General features: G+C 41.2%; 1 protein-coding gene across 1 annotated transcript in view; it reads right to left on the reverse strand.

Moving 5' to 3' along the window:
• Positions 1-8,413: 8,413 nt before the first annotated feature.
• The window catches only part of TIMM22 (translocase of inner mitochondrial membrane 22), a 34,762-nt gene continuing 25,541 nt past the window's right edge, over positions 8,414-17,634 (reverse strand). The window contains exon 3 of the mRNA XM_044054889.1: positions 8,414-8,482. Within this exon, the coding sequence (XP_043910824.1) occupies positions 8,414-8,482 (69 nt within the window). The remainder of the gene's footprint in view (positions 8,483-17,634) is intronic.

Here is a 17,634-nt window from a genome sequence, read left to right on the forward strand (position 1 = left end):
TAAGAGTCCATATCGTCCCACCATATGTCCTGGACATGGAGTGTAGCCCTACCCCAGCCCCCATAGTCCCAATGTTGTAGTGCAGGGGGATGTCTGGTATGTATAGCTGGTATATTAGTAGACATTTGCTACTGTCATTGAGACTGTTGTCACAGACACGGTGTGTGTGGAAGGTGACATACTCATAACCTGTGTGCCACTGGCTACTGGCAGACATCCTAAGGTCATCATGGTACAGTACCTGCATATATAGAGGCTCGACAGCCATGTCACAGCACAGGGTAGGCGACACCTGTGTGACAGTGCATAACCACAACCAATGTAAACACAGCCACCTATGGTATGCTAGCATACTAGTACAGTATATGGACCGTCTTACTTCATCCTCATTATGTTCCACTCGCAGCATGACCCTACATATACTAGGCTACTACACAGTCTCGTCTGATGGCTGTCTGTGGTATGGGAAATGTGTGCGTATGGCCCTACACACATGTAAGGTAATAAGGTACCATACGGTGGGGCAGCATGTAACAGATAGAAGGGGAGCTAGGACAATGACATCTACCAGTCTGTACACAGGCCACAGTACATATTAATACACACACTGCCGACATTCATCACTACACAGCCCTCAGTACTGTACAAACATCCACAGGATTTCCAGGGTATGGCATTAAGTGTAACCCCTACTGTACATGACATGTGTAGCACTCTGATATATCACTGGCGTGTTATCACGTTGACACTGTTTACGGTGTACAGCACATATGCACGACATGTGTACAAAGGTTGACACAGGTGTGGCTGGCAGCACATACACAGGGCCAGTATAGACTTGTCGCTGTGATACCCTCATTAATCTATCACTGTAACGGGGTTTGTTGCAACATATGTCCAATGAGGGATATGTAGTCACTGTCACGGCCTTCACCATCAACAGACTGCATTCCTCATAGTACCTTCTGTATACCACGGATAGCTGCATTGTGGCTAACACATGACTCCAAAGGCACAACACTGCCCAGTCTGCAGATGAGCCTGCAGATGGGGATTCCTGATATACATGGAACTGACATGGTAGGTATTGCGACATGCAAGACAGGCATATCCAGACAAACACTGTTAATCCAACATTACTCCACATGCAGTATAGCAGCATAGCAGCACTTACAGTTCGTAGGCAGGTCAGGCACATCCCCCTCCTGTTTCTTGCCCTCGTGCCACAGTGTATGTTGTTAGGAGGTAAATCCCCAACCCATCTAAAATGCTGTTTGCCAAACGACAGTTCTAGCTCCTGCTCACAGTGACAGACAAGGACCAACACCACCAGGATGTTCCCAGGTAGTGGACTGCGATTCCATGCAATTGGCTATGGGAATGTTACCACACCTGTTCCACATGCAATCTGCTAGGGAAGGCCGGCAATACGTGTAGAGGCCATCAGCTGATCATGAGCATCACGTTAAATACACATGCTGCTGCCTAAGCAATGCAGGTGTGGGCCTCCACATACAACAGAGAGGCTGTGGGTAAGGCAGACAGAGGCAAATACATGTCAGGGAGGGGTGGGAGGAACAGACACGTTTGTGTCACACACCTACCAGCACAGGGTATCAAACACCCGACAGCTATGTAGTGCTATCACAGTCCGATGCTGTTACTGGATGCGCCACGTGGGTTATTTGGTGGGGAGCACACGGAACACACATGTAATGGTGAGTGACAGCTACTACAGGGATATGACAGATATACAGTAGGGGACGTACACATGCGAGCGTCGGCACAGGCACACACACACACAGGGATGCACACACTAACACACTTGGCAGGGCCAAGAGTGCAACCTGTCACTAGTGGGATTGCCACAATACATCAATGTGCAGGGAACACATGCACCAAACAAGTGACACGGAGGTCATATGGGCAGCGAGTATGAGGGGGTGTCAGACAAAATATCATGCTCCACTGTGCCCTGGGGTAGTAGTGCGTGCGGATGTGGACACACACAACATACAACACACACACGAACACACAGGGTCTAGATTGAACATGCATGGGTGCATGTCTGCACGGGTGTGTGTTGGCCAACAGTGCTGGCAGGGTTTACGACAGTAGGCGATGAATATACCCTGGCATCAGCCCACATGACAATGGTCTGCATTGTGGCACAGGCCTTTAGCATCTGCATTTGCCCACACAGGTGGGTATTGCATCTGCCTTCCAGGCACCTGGGTGACCATTGTATGTGGCCAATGCTGTGCATCATTTGCCATGTATCCTATTCCCCGACTTGGATGGTGTCTAGGATGTGCACACATGCATGTACAGTGACATGTGGAACTGTACCTGGGGTGTTTGGCCCATACTGTGAACACAACTTATCAGATGTGCCAGCCTTGCCCACGTGTGGCAGGGTGTGGTACTGGTCAGATTTACCCACCACCCACATTGGTAGCATGCTAACAGCATTTCCTGATGTCAGCGTTATCTGTCCATAGATGCCATATTGTCAGGCATGGTATGTCTGATGCGAGTCGCATGTGAAGGCACAGTGGGGTTGCCAACTGTGATTGGCAGGCCTTGATGTCACATGTACAGGTATGGTTTTGCACCCCAGTCTCTCAGCCATTTACATCTGTTATCCCTGTATGGTTGACATTGTGATATATAGTAGGGCCACCATAAATGGAATTAGCAAGACCCCTCTACATTGCCCACAGGTGTCACAGACTCACAACCACCTCTACACAAGACACGAGTTACAAAACACACACACAGAGTCTGGGAGTAGAACCCCTACCTAGCTGGTTTACTACACTACAGCACTACGCAGTTATATTACGTGCCACGGACATTACTGCAGTTCAACTTCCCCAAAGGTACATTTCACAATTAATGACATCAGCAGAACTATCAAAGTAGGGCATTTGTAATGTACTGCGAGTGAGTAGCCTGTAATGCATTGCTCCATACACAGACACTGAGATACATGCATCACATCCGGAACTGGCATGGATGAAGATGGAATACTACCACCATTCTAAATCACACTACAGCAGTACGCAGTTACAGAACAGGCTATGGCAATTACTGGGCTATCAATTTCCGACAGGTGTACCTTCTAGATGAGCGACATCGGCAACCTTGGTAAAATAGTGTATTTGTATTGTATGGAGTGCGAGTAGCCTAAAAAGCATTGCTCTCTATCCAGTCAGACACACACCGACTTGCACATAAACACACAGTTGCCAGGGCTGGGGTTCAAACACCTACCTAACCAGTTTATCACACTACAGCAGTATGCAGTTACAAGATGCACCACGGCGAGTACGGGGCTATCATGTTCCCAGATGTGTACTTCTAGGTGAGTGACATCAGCAGCCTTGCCAAAGTTTAATATATGTATTGCACGGCGTGTGATTAGCCTAACAAGCATTTCACTCTACACAGTCAGAGGCAGACAGGCACACGCACAAAAACACACACTCACACAACTGACAGGTCTGGGGTTAGTACTACTACTTAACTACTCTGTCACTACAGCAGTACGCAGTTATGGGAAGTGCCATGCATTTTACTGAGCTATAGCTCTCCCAAAGGTATAATTCACATTGGATGACCTCAGCAGGCTTGTCATACTACTGCTATGGGGAGGGCAGTGTGTGCATGGGCCATACCCCATTCATGTAGGGGTTAACATGCCACATGTGGGCACACACGGGGTCATACGTCAGAGGTGCGTGTATACAGCTACTAGATGGCTGTTTCCTTGTACAGTCTTGTTGCACAGCTGGCACGTACACCACATAGTCTGTCATGCTGACAGGTACTGGTGGCTAGTATCTGCAGTGGGTTACATCCGCACCTCATGTGTTGGGGGCCCTTAGGCTGTGTGCCAATTGGGACAGGCCCGCATGGCACCTTGTCACAGTCACCCTCTTCCACACATCTATGCCAGTGTGCCTGTGGCTTATTATAGTGCATTCCTATCCAGTGCGTGTGCAAGGCAGGAGTGTTGCATACTGACATGTGTTCATACTGAAAACTGCAACTTCCAGATATATCTGGTCCACTGGTGTTTGCACACATGGCCTTCATGCGTTTAAGAGTGTGAGCATGCCCCTTACGGCCATCTGTGTTGCATGTGTGGACCACATCCAAGTTGTTTGTACTGCGGTGCTGACCTTTTGTACACCAACTGATAGCATGCTGTGTTTGCAGGGTATCAATCTGTCATTTGCCATTGACGGTTGCTACATTTCTGCATAGCGGGGGGGGGGGCACCTGACTGTTTCTACTATTCTACACAGGAGTGGGGCACACCTGACTGTTGCTCTATGTGTACGTTGGATGGGGGGGGGCACACCTGACACTTGTACACATTTGCTAGGACTGTACTGCTAAGTCAGGTACTTCATTTCCGTCTGTAATCTTACCTATCTTGCTGGCTAGGGCTTACCAGTGTAGTACAGATCCTAGCTTTGTTTACCTACATATTAGTGTCCAACTTCCTAGCCTTCACAACTTACATCCGACTGCCTGACCTGCTGCGGTCTGTCTGTGTAGGTCTGGGGGAGGGGTTAACCATAGGGCACATTTGGAGGCCATAGTACAGCATTTGTTTGTTTGTCTTCACCTGTCCTGCTGGCTGAGACTGTTGCTAGGTATGTGATCCTTCCTGACTGGTATGTGCGGCTCTTATGGACACCCCTGCTGCTCAGGCCATTTCCTGCAGTGGGTTTTGTCACCCTGTGTAGTACTGGCTACTATGGTGACTCCAGTATGTGTTACAGATCTCATGCTGCCACTATGGGTGTCTACTCTCTGCTGCCTTGACATCTGGCCAACCAGTTCCCTTGCATGTTCACATCCACACCACAGCTACAGATAAAAATACATTCTACTCAGTTTGACAGTTGGTAGGTTGATTGACTTACCCTGAGGGTGTGCCGGACTTGAGGATGGTGCTGGAGGGCTGCCTGTGTCCGATGCACATACTACACTCCCTATATTTGGTTAGGCACAGGTAGTGCCATGTTTGGCATCTCTTTTACTGTCTGTGCGAGTCGGAGAGAGGTGTCATTCCCTGGGGCCCTACTGTGTCAGTGTATATGTATGCGTTGCCTCTTTGCCAAGGCCAGGGCATACTGGGCACGCCCCCTTCTGCCTACTGGAGCAGGCTCAGGTTGTTCCTCCTCCAAATCACTCTGTACCTGTACAGGCATTGGGTGGGGGGGCTGTGTGGCCCTGCCCCATGCTGTTCCTGCTGTAGCTGTTTCCGCAGGATCATATTGTGTAGCACAACACATACCATTACTATTTGGGTACATGTAGCTGGTGAATACTGCAGGGCTTCACCGGATGTGTCCAGGCACTGGAACTGCGACCTGAGCATCCCAAACACACGCTCTATTATATGTCTGGCCAGTGTGTGTGCATCATTATGGAGTTGTTGTTCAGGTCTGTGTGCATTTCTGATGGGTGTCATCACCCACGGCTCCAGTGGGTACCCAGCATCCCTCACTAGGTATGTCCACATCGGCAAATCTGTGGTACAGCTGAGTCAGTTGCCATATGTGTGAATCGTCATAGCTTCCAGGGCAGCCAGCACACACATTCAGTATAATGCTCTGGACATCACATACGACCTGGCAGTTGATGGAGGGGATGCCCCTGCGGTTGATGTAGGCCCTACCCTGCTTACAGGGTGGTGCTTTGATGCATACGTGTGTGCAGTCTATAGCACCCACTACCCCAGGTTAGTTAGCTATTTGGTGGAAGAGACGCATATTGCGGGACAACCCCTCGCGTGTGTTGAGGAAATATACGTGCTCACTGGCATGTGCTGACATGGCATCCAGGAATTGGTGGAATACTCTGGATGCTGATGCCTGTGAGATGCCAATGTTATCCCCAGTTGTAGTTTGGGAGGTGCCTGTGGCTACTATACCTAGGCCTACACATACCTTGGTATCCACTGGGATGGGTTCCCCTCGGCCAGTGTGGTGTATCAGGTCTGGCCTGCACAGCTCAATGATTTGCTGTAGGAGGTCTCTGTCCACCCTATAGTGCTCCACTATCTCCAGCTCATGTAGCCCCTGGTAGGTTACCCTGGGTCTGTACACTCCTTTGTCTCCTCACTGTGGGTTGTTCAGCAGCATTGACATCCTCACCACCCTCAGCCTCTTGCACATTTTGTTCTATGTTGCCTGCTGCAGCCCTTCTCATTTTGTAGGTTTAGTTTTAAAATTTCCCCGCTTGTATACACCGGTGGTGTAGAGTGTGGAAAAACCAGGGGGGTAGGTGTTTGCTTGGTTTATAGTGGTGTTCTGGGCTGGGCTGCTTCCTGTGTGATTAGCAGATTCTGATACATTTCACCTGGCAGCTCAACTAGGTCTCCTTGATTACCTTCCTACTGCTGTTTTCCCTTCCCACTGCCTCCCAGTTTAGTCCCATGTGCACACCGCGCGAACAGAGTGCACAAATGTGCACACGTATGTTTTTTCCTGGTTTAACTTCCTTTTTCTTCCTGTACAACCCGGGGAGCGGTGTGCACACCCGCTTACACTTGAGTGCTAGGCAGGTTTAGGCACACCCCTAGCTTAGCTGTGCTACGCTAGGAACAATCCCAAGCCACAGGTCTCCAATCCACTTACAGTATGCCTGACACCCCCCCATGTCACTTATATCATAGTCTTGCACCCAGCTATTTATACTCTCACACTCTTAGGACCTGCCTCACACCCTGGGAAAATCTGGAATTCACTAAACCTTCCCTCATTTGCATAGGATTGCCTGCTAATGCATAGTTACATGTCCCACACTGAGCCTCCCCCCACTTAGCAACCATTACACACTGGCCAGGTTGTCTTCTGACTGCCATTGACTTGCATGGCAGAATACTGATTTTAGTTAGAATGCTTATTTTAGGTCTATTTTATTTTAATAATTTCTCCCGATCCAGTTTGCGCGTCACTGCCTTATGCTTAATCAGGCAAGATCGGCGAAGGTAAAATTAAACGTTTATTTTTTTTCTTTTACATTTTATAATGCCAATGGCCTTCTACTTGGACATTGGCATGCTTTCTCAATGATATGCAGCCTTTATTTGGAGCGGTCATGGCTCCGTTTTGTAGATTGCTGAACTTTACTCTGTTACTAACAGAGTACATTTCTGCACACTGCACTCGTCTTGCACGGATGGCTGCCAGCTTCCTGGATCGCATACTACCCTCACTTGCATGGTTTTCACCTGCAAATGAGGGTAATTTGCATACAGGAGCTCGGTCCGTGCAGGATTAGCCTAAGAGCTCACGTGCACGTCCCGGGAGCTCGTTCCTGGATCGCAAGTTGGCCATATTGACGAAAATAGCACTTAAACTAATCCTGCACGCTATAATGTGCTTCGTAAATCCGGGAGAAGATATTTGTGCACTACATTTGGATACTGTTTTGCTGGTAAAATCATGCAGTGTTGCTAGCTAAAAAAAGAAATAACCTGCATTGTGGAAGAAGGCTCATGGGCCTTTACAAGTGTTGCATCTCACTGCAGCTACTCCTTGCCCTACCTTGCACCAACCTGAGCAGCTGTGAACCCCACTGATAAGCTGCATTATACACTGGCCTCAAGCAATATATTCCAGTTCTCTAAGACCTCCCTCTCGGTTAAGTAATACAAGCCTTCTCCTTTCCAAGCGCTTCACATGCCCACTCTCTTTCCACTTTTCCTTAGCCCCATCACTTCTACTTGTCCCAATCAATGGGGTGTCAATATCATAATTGCTAAAAAAAGAGCCAGAAGTTGTTAGCTATATGTATTGATTACATATTTTATAGTGTTAAATTGGGTTATCGCTAAAATATGCTAATAAAATTGTTGCTATTCTTGTTCATCTAATAAAATTGTAGGAAATCACTGGTGGAATCACAAAAGCACTACACAAAAAATGCACAAGTGGTAACAATAGATTACAAAATTCATAGTATTTTCTTTCAAAAGGCAACTTTACAAAACATAAGAAAACCCCTAATGAGCGCTTGCAAAATGTAGCAAAAATAAAGTAGAAAGGTACAGTTTCAGATACTAACATTTTTTTTCTTTGCTATTTTTTCATAGAAGTATCAACGTTCATTAGAATATTGTATCTATCCAAACTATGCTCCGTTTGCAAAGAGCTTAGAAGATTTGTGGACGTATTTTCTACCGTTTGTACTTAGTGCAGTCACGGTTACTCATGGCACTAAATTATGAAAAGCATACCAAAGTCTGCGCTAACTGTATACTGATTTTTGCTTCCAGGTACATGAACTGGCTGGAGTTTGCAGATATGCATAACATACCCATCAGCACATTCAACAGAATATTGTAAAAATCCGACTTTTTATTTAGTCCAAGTACTGTACTAGACAGTTATAAAACATTTAAAGTCTTAAAAACCTTAAATTCCTTCTCCAGAGGGATGCAGTCCTTAAAAGGAGACTGTCACAGACAAACAGGGAAAACAACGAGAACTCAAAATTCTTACAAGGCAATACTACTTCACTTGTGATTTTAAATGCTCATGTTTACCTTTGCATATTTTCTTACAGCCACATCCTGAATAGAAGAGTGGAATGTTTGTACATGAACATATTTGCAGCATGAGATAAGAACAGCAACAATTTACTAATCTAAATCTTCTGATGTGCATATTTACTTATAACATAGCACATTTAAGCAGGAATTAAAATCTTATTCTCTGGTAATCTATTTTTAACAGCTTTGTCCAGCAAAAATTAATGCAGCCCTTTAATGTAAAGCTGATGATGGAGTAAGTCTTATTAAACTAGAAAGGTTTAATTAGAAAGAAGCACTTAAGAGTTACTGCAACAGTTACTGCCAATCATAGCTAAAAAGGATCCATGGACATGTCCATCTGCCCAATAAAACTTTCGTTTCAAACAAATGTTTGAATTTTGCAGACTGCATACTTCAGATTAAATTTAACTGCTCACATAAAAGAAAATTACAGTTGTGTAAGTGGATGGAATTTACCATAACAGATGTTCCGAGTGATCACTGTTGCAGTATTCTATGGTATTTGGGGTATATCCTGCTAAGGACATGACCAATACATTCTACGTACTCTTAACTGCCAGGATCTCATGCAAAGTTCCATATAAAAGGCAATTAGAGGGACAAAAAGCTTTAGGGCTTTCTTGCCTCAGGATGGGAAGTTACAGCCCTGAAAGGTAAATACTTGGGGAAAAATAAAAAAACATCTAAGCATACATAACAACAGATACAAGGAGTATACAGGTCCACATTCTGGCAAAAACAGGTAAGGCACTAGAAGGGAGATGGTGGAAGAGGATGGCTAACTTGACCGTGACTAATCAGAACTACTGCTATGGTAAGTTCCACTTCTACAACTGTACTATGTTCAACAGTGGATCACCGTTTCAGAAGCCTTCGTTATTTTATAGACTACCACAGCTTAGCAAAACAGGGAGGAGGAAGACATTAATGAATCCAAGAGCCCCTGGAAAAACAGTCTTACAAAAGCTGGTTTGGGACTTAGAAAAGGAATCCAGTCTATACTGCTTTATAGAAATACAAACACAGGAACAAGATGCTACCTCTGGAAAACTTCGAGTCCACCCCTTTCCAAAAAGCAACAGAAGAAGCAAAGGTCTTGCAAAGGAGGCCCTACCTTGTTATGGTAGAGATTTCAGAAAATGTATGAGACAGCCATTATGATTTGTTGGCTTTGACACTAGATGTCTAACTTCACAAGAAACAGCTGAAAGATTTTACTATGTCCATGTAGTATCTGAGCTTGCCGCTTAATAGCTTGGATAAAGGGAAACTCTTGAAACCATTGAGGCATAAGGGATTTATTTTCTAGACTTCCTGTGCCTGATGACAATAAAAATGTATAAAAGGTCATCCTGACTGACTGTGTGCAAGCAAGACAAAACTTGGAAAAACACATTCAAAACAACTGCCATGTCTAACTGGTAGCAACAGCTTTCCACAATAACTACGTCCATATTATCTTACCATGCAAATGGCCTTACGGTTATTGACAAAAAGAAGGGGTATTGAATTATATGAAAAGAGTGCAAACAGCAATGCTGCATGAGATCCATTTGGGTAGAAACGAACATGAGAAATTGGCAAAGAAATACTTTTAGGACAGACAGTCAGCAGAATATCAGGGACAAAGGAAAAAGGAATAATAATTCTGACTGCTAGAGGGGCTACAACAGCGACAGAGGAAAAAAAAGACAATAATGGTAGTAAGGGGCTGCTGGTAAGGGGGGGAAGAGGATTATGTTGGCATGTATTTACATTCCACGAAAAAAGTGTTATAATGGAGCTTAAAAAAATTTGGGGAAAAATAATTAGCTTTCAGCGGGATTAGTACAGAACATGTGAATTCAGTAGTAAACTCAAACAGAATTTACATATTATTCCCCAAGGTGCAATAACTGGGCTAGACAGGACAGAAATTGTATTTCGCAGGACACACAAATATTTGAGATCATAAAACAATAAAAAAACAAAACAAAATAACCTATACAGAGTAATGAAATAAAATGAGATAATAGTGCTCTCTTACTTATCCGTTTAAAGCAGAGGAATTCAGAGAATGAGTAGTGGAAATTATTTGAGAGTCAATATGAGGTATATACATTTCTTCAGAAGGAATAGCTAGTGAGTGGGATAAAATGATAAAAAATAGGGTAGAAATAAAATATATATGGTTAAGTACTACTAGGAATTCTTTAGAGTGTCTGACAAACGTTAAATTACTGCAGAATAAGGGGGATCTGAAAAACAAGCAGCAACTGCAGGGAAATAATTGGATAATATGCATGAGTTTTAGAAAGACTTCTATTAAACAACTATTTTGATAACTCCAGAGCACAAAAATGTTTAGCACAACAACTTAAGACAACAGACAGTAAGAAGGACTGCCACCTCAGGGAGCCTATGACAAGAAAAATAAATAACCAGGGATCCTATAGAAGTATTAGGCATATTTTGGGGAAATTTTGTGAAAATTTGTATAAAGCAGAGGAATGTGGAAACTATGAACAGAAATGTAAATATTTATGGAAGACTTCATTACGGCAAGGTAACAGGGAGATTTGGCCAGCAAATAATAGTTAAAGTAACAGATAAGAAAAAAAATAGTGCTGTAAAAATCAATGTAGAGGGAAATCTCAAGGAGCACAAGGAATTAAGCACCAGCATCTTGAAAGAAAAGTTGTGGTGACTGTATTACCCAAAGAGGGTAAAAGCCTGCCAGACTCAGCTTCCTATAGACCCATATCAGTTTTAAACTAGGATTACAAAGTGCTTATTTCTATACAAACGAAAAGATTAGCAAGGGGGTTGCCAAACTTAACAGATAAGGATCAATGTGGTTTTATGGAGGGAGGTAATTGTTTGACAATAAAACTATGATGGTTCAGAGGGAAGCAGAATGTAAGAAAATACCACTGTTGCTAGTGGGTCCTGATGTAGAGAAAGCATTTTCTGGAGAAATCTGGCATTTTATGAGTAGGGCAATGGAAAATTTTGCATTCTCTGACAGAATAACAGTTAATTATGAGGCTACAAGAAGGACTGGAGGCAAGAATTAAGGTGGTAGGGTTGATCTCTAATACGCTGCGTTTGAACAGAGGAATCAAGCAGGGGTGTCCTCGTTCCTCTTCATTTGTTTATATTTAGACCCACTGGCAAAGAAAAAAAAGGGACTCAAATTGAAGGATATAATTGGTATGGTAAAATTATGAAAATGGGGGTTTATTTACAGATGGTATTATGTTGTACTTGGGGGGTGGTGGAAACAGTTAGGTGGGATAGGTTGATATTCCTCTACAGAACAAGTTGGCATAGGTAGATATTCCCTACAGAACAAGGTGGTTCAGGATTATCGGATTTGTATGGATATTTTACAGTTAAGCAGTTAAAGATGCATATACACAACACAAGCACAAGTTTATAAATTAAACTGAAAATACATGAGGACTAGGATGACATGGGGGCAAGAAATAAGGAAAGAGTGCAGGATTCTGGATGCAAATTAAGGAGAATAACAGCAACTATACAGATTATTATAAAGTTGCAAAAGTATTCTAGGAACCAGGTCAACACAGGAATGGAGAAAGGAGAATTTGCCAATTGGGATGACTGCATGTAGGGGTACAGAAAATAGGCAAGAGGGGTTGGAATTTACTGGAAAAATGACACAGTATTGTGAACAAAAACCTAGACGAGGGAAAGGAAACACATGGAATAAGGCTTAAGAGAAGTCTGAACTGCAGGTTAGAGATGAACTTCCCTACCAGAAATTGACATCAGAGCGTAGGTAAAAACAAAAGGGACAGGAGCATCCTAAGTAAGTCAAGCAGAGAACATAAGTAACGGTTAAAAATGGAGAATTAGTGTAACACAAAATACTGACTGATAATAAGAATCAAATCGGAAGATGTAAAAAAAAAAAACAAAGGAAGACTGGAAGGACATATGTATGGTTTCCAAATATCTAACAAAGCCTAGAAAGTTTAGGATTTTTGGTTGAAGTATTTGCACAGATATTTTTATACCCCAAGCAGACTTTAAGAAATTTTCCTCAGGTAGAGTGCAACTGCTTGAGGTGTGAAAGGAAAAAGAAGAGAGGTAAATGGGAGCATGTTCTTTTGGGACTGTAAGGAGTTGGCAGATTTTAAAACTTCCCTTCAGGAGGGCTCTGGCAGAGATATTGGGGGAGCAAATGGTTGTAATTAAGGAAATGATTATTTTGAGCTGGAACACGGGATCTGACTTGCCAAGACATAGTAAGGCCTTAAGTTTAACGCTACTGGCTACCAAAATAGCCTTTACTAGAAAATGGAAATCAGCTGTAAATGAAGTATTGAATACCATTAAGAGACATACAGTAATTGGAAGCAAAATTGTTAGAAACAGGAAGAAGCAAATTACACAAAAATAAATAGGATTTATGGGAACAATACATACAAAATAAATGTTCAGGAGAAGGAAGAGAAAGATTTAAAAGAATGTATGTAATGTTGGAGAGAATGACAGCGATTATAAAGAAAAAACATGCAATGTATAATTCATGAAAAAATGTTAATATGGTTTTATGGCTCTTCTATTGACATATGTGTGCATAGGTCTTTAGTGATTATTTAATAAAGGTGTTTATAAAAAACCCTGCGCCTATGAAAAAAATGAGGTAGGGTTAACTCACCATATGAGCTTGCAACTCAGATACTCTTCTTGCAGATGTTGGAGCAGAGAGAAACACAATTTTCTAAAAAAGAACCTCAAACAGCTCAATGAACTGGTTCAAAAGAACAAGTGTCTTTTTTAAGACCCAATGTTAAGATCCCGAGGAGGAGCCACATGTCTTCTAGGCAGATAGAAAGGTAAAACCCCTTTCAAAAACTGTTTGAACTCATAACAGGTAGAAAGGAGTGAATCAGAGCAGAAATAGTCAAAAGATGAAACTTGATAGGAGGTACAAAACTGATTAGAAGACAATAACTCACATAAATAATTTAGAACCAGAAGCAACTCTTAGGATTTAATTCATTCATTCGTTACCTGGGGTGGGTTTAGTAATAGTCTCAATAGACCATTTTCAGGCACAGCCTGGGTTGTACAACAAATGTAAAGAATCAAGTGGAAAAAGCATATTCAATGGTAAAGACATAAAAACAGTATAATACCATCAAAAACAGTGTTTAAAATATGTACAGTGATAAAAGCATAAAGATTACTAGGTCATCATAATAAACATCCAAAATTAAGTAAAGTAATACCCAGCAGGTAAACCAATACCGTTGTAGCGAGCAAACAAAAAAGCAAATAAAAGTGACGGTAAAGCGAAGCACAACTCCAAGTACCATTCAATAAAATATATAAAAAAATTTTATTGTCAGGTTAGCACTTTCACCACTAATGTGGCTTCTTCAGACCATTAACAAACTAAAACAGACAATACAATGCAATTAAATAATCACATAAACCGCTTGATTATTTCAAAAACTAATCCATTCATTGTGAAACTAGCCTTACGTATGCACGTAAGATGAATGACATCAGCTATACACATTAAATTATTTAAAGTCACAGTTCACCTTTTTCACAAGTCAAGCATAGAGCTTGCATATACATCAGATATTCACTTAGCAACCCAACAATACCCAAAATCATAAAAAAACACATCTCATAAACAAACTTTAAAAATAGGATAAAAACTAAGTTATTTATCTTAGTAAACAGAATTTACACTAACTCATAGGTAACTGAAAACAGGTGTTCAAGCCTTAGTATCAGCAACCTCTAAAATAAAACTAAGAATTGAATGAATCCAGGTACACAATACAGTTATAAAATCTAATTTTATAGTCATCATAAATGCATCGCCTGACTCTCGGATAGTGCATTATGCATAAATAGATGTGGTTCAAACTGCAGCATCCCGCAGACTGTGGTAACGGACATGTCTACTAATAAATGGAACTAGAGTCCAGTTATAGGACTGTAATCCTGTCAATAATAGCATGTGGGTATTGTACGTACTCAATGTCCCAGCTACCTCACCACTCAAATCATAATTATCACAGTTCATCTACTAGAGATTCAATGTCCATTAAACTGCTATTAGCAAATAGAATATCTCTATATTTACTGCAGATTAATGTCATAATAGAGCTATAAGTGGTAAAGGTAACAGCTACTTATAGTCTTACTAATTGAAATACTTGACTCCGAGATGGTGTCTTACACCTAAATGACAGTGTCTAATACACATTACTGCCAGAGTAAAGCTGTAAATAAAAATAACTACTTGTAGTCATACTGATTGTAATACCTGACTCTAAGATAGCGTATTACTTCTGAATGGATAGTGTTCAAATTGCAGCACCCCTCAAGTTGTGGTAACTGACACAATATATCTGCTAAAAATCAAGACTAAAATACAATTATACAACTTGATACCTTTCCACAATAGCAGGCTAATATTGTCCAAATGAGCAAAATGTATAGTCACTACGTGTTGGTACTATCCAAACTACCCCACCACTCAAAGTATAGCAGTTAGCGCCATACTTCCGCTAAAAATAAAAATAAAAGATCAATATCCATTGTACGCCTGTTAACAAATAAAGTATGGCAGTATCTACTACACATTAAATGCCAGAATATTGTAGGTAATAAACGGCTATGTATTAATAAAGTTACATCTGTATACTTAATCACAGTATGTCCACAAACAAAAACTAGGATCCATTATACAACTAATAGAGCAGAGACCAAAATTTCATTATACTACTAATAATATACAAATAGATGTGTATAGCAGTAAGAAGACTTTTACTTATAATAGCAGTTACAGACACTGCACCTTGATGCTATCCCATCATTCAAGATATAACGGCAGTCATATTATATCAGCTAATAGGAATTGAAATCAATTCTATGTACAAAACTGTATATACTATAGCAACAACCACTGCATGTTGATTTTAAAAATGAGACTTAATAAATTATAAGAATATTTTTGATATTTTATGTACCTTCGTTGAAGGTTGTGCGTCAAGGCTGGCAACTCGGCACGTAAAACTCTACTGCCAATCATTAGCGGACCGGAGTTCCGCTGTGGTGACCCCTAACCAGGAAAAGCCGAAAGACACAATTTTTTTATATTTTATAATGCTCAAATCCATATATGGAGCATAAATCCCAAGTACATATGAGTAGAAGAGAATGCAGATTGCTATCCCAGCTGCCCATCAATCCCATATCTGCTGTAGGCATAGACTAACACCATAGTACAAAGTTGTACAGTGGTGTTAGTCTATGCCTACAGCAGATATAATGGGATTGATGGGCAGCTGGGATAGCAATTTGCATTCTATTCTCTGATGGGATAGCATCAAGGTGCGGTGTCTGCAACTGCTATTATAAGTAAAAGTCTTCTTACTGCTATACACATCTATTCGTATATTATAAGTAGTATAATGAATTTTGGTCTCTGCTCTATTAGTTGTATAATGGATCCTAGTTTTTGTTGTTTGTGGACATACTGTGATCGTTAAGTATATAGACGTAACTTTATTAATACGTAGCTGCAACATTTATTACCTACAATGTTATTCTGGCATTTAGTGTGTAGTAGATACTGCCATACTTTGTTAACAGCCATACAATGGATATTGGTCTTTTATTTTTAGCAGAAGTATGACGCTAACTGCTATACTTCAAGTGGTGGGGTAGTTAAATAGTACCAACATGTAATGACTATGTTTATACATTTTGCTCATTTGGACAATATTAGCCTGCTATTATGGAAATCTTGGATTTTAGTCCTGATTTTTAGCAGATATATTGTGTCAGTTACCACAACTTGAGGGGTGCTGCAATTTGAACACTATCCATTCAGAAGTAATACACTATCTTAGAGTCAGGTATTACAATCAGTATGACTACAAGTAGTTATTTTCATTTACAGCTTTACTCTGGCAGTAATATGTATTAGACACTGTCATTTAGGTGTAATTTACCATCTCAGAGTCAAGTATTACAATTAGTATGACTACAAGTAGCTGTTACCTTTACCACTTATAGCTCTATTATGGCATTAATCTGCAGGATATAGACATATTCTATTTGCTTATAGCAGTTTAATGGACATTTATCTCTATCTCTAGTAGATGAACTGCAACAACTTATGATCCGAGTGGTGAGGCAGCTGGGACATTATGAGTACGCAGTGATTATGGATATACTCTGTTAACTTGTACAATACCAGCATGCTATTACTGACAGGTTTACAGTCATATAACTGGACTCTAATTCCAGTTATTAGTAGACACATTGCGCCTGCTGCCACACTCTGCGGGATGCAGCAGTTTGAACCACATCTATTTATGGATAATACACTATCAGAGAGTCAGGCAATGCATTTATGAGGACTATAAAATTAGATTTTATAACTGTATTGTGTATCTGAATTCATTCAACTCTTAGTTTTATTTTAGAGGTTGTTGATACTAAGGCTTGAACACCTGTTTTCAGTTACTTGGGAGTTAGTGTAAATTCTGCGTACCAAGATAAATAACAGTTTTATACTATTTTTAAACAAAGTTTAAGTTGATGAGATGCGTTTTTATGATTTTGGGTATTGTTGGGTTGCTAAGTGAATATCGGATGTATCTGAAAGTTCTATGCTTAACTTGTGAAAAAGGTGAACTGTGACTTTAAACCATTTAACGTGTATAGCTGAGGTCATTCATCTTACGTGCATATGCAAGGTTAGTTTAACAATGAATGGATTTGTTTTTGAAATAAATCAAGCAGTTTATGTGAGTATTTAATTGCACTGTATTGTCTAGTTTAGTTTATGTTAATGGTCTGAAGAAGCCACATTAGAGCACTAACCTGACAAAAAGTATTTTATTTTATTGAATGGTACTTGGAGTTGTGTTTCACTTTACCATTGCTTTTATTTGCTTTATCATAATAAACAGCATTGAGAATATTTATAAGTAGAGAAAGTAGGAAAATGCAGCAGGGGGAAGATAATACATGATATACACAACCAGGTCAACAGATGGTAGTGGGCC

This window comes from Protopterus annectens, chromosome 13.part0, assembly GCF_019279795.1.
Source record: "Protopterus annectens isolate FY-2018-M chromosome 13.part0, PAN1.0, whole genome shotgun sequence".
Classification (NCBI taxonomy): domain Eukaryota; kingdom Metazoa; phylum Chordata; order Ceratodontiformes; family Protopteridae; genus Protopterus; species Protopterus annectens.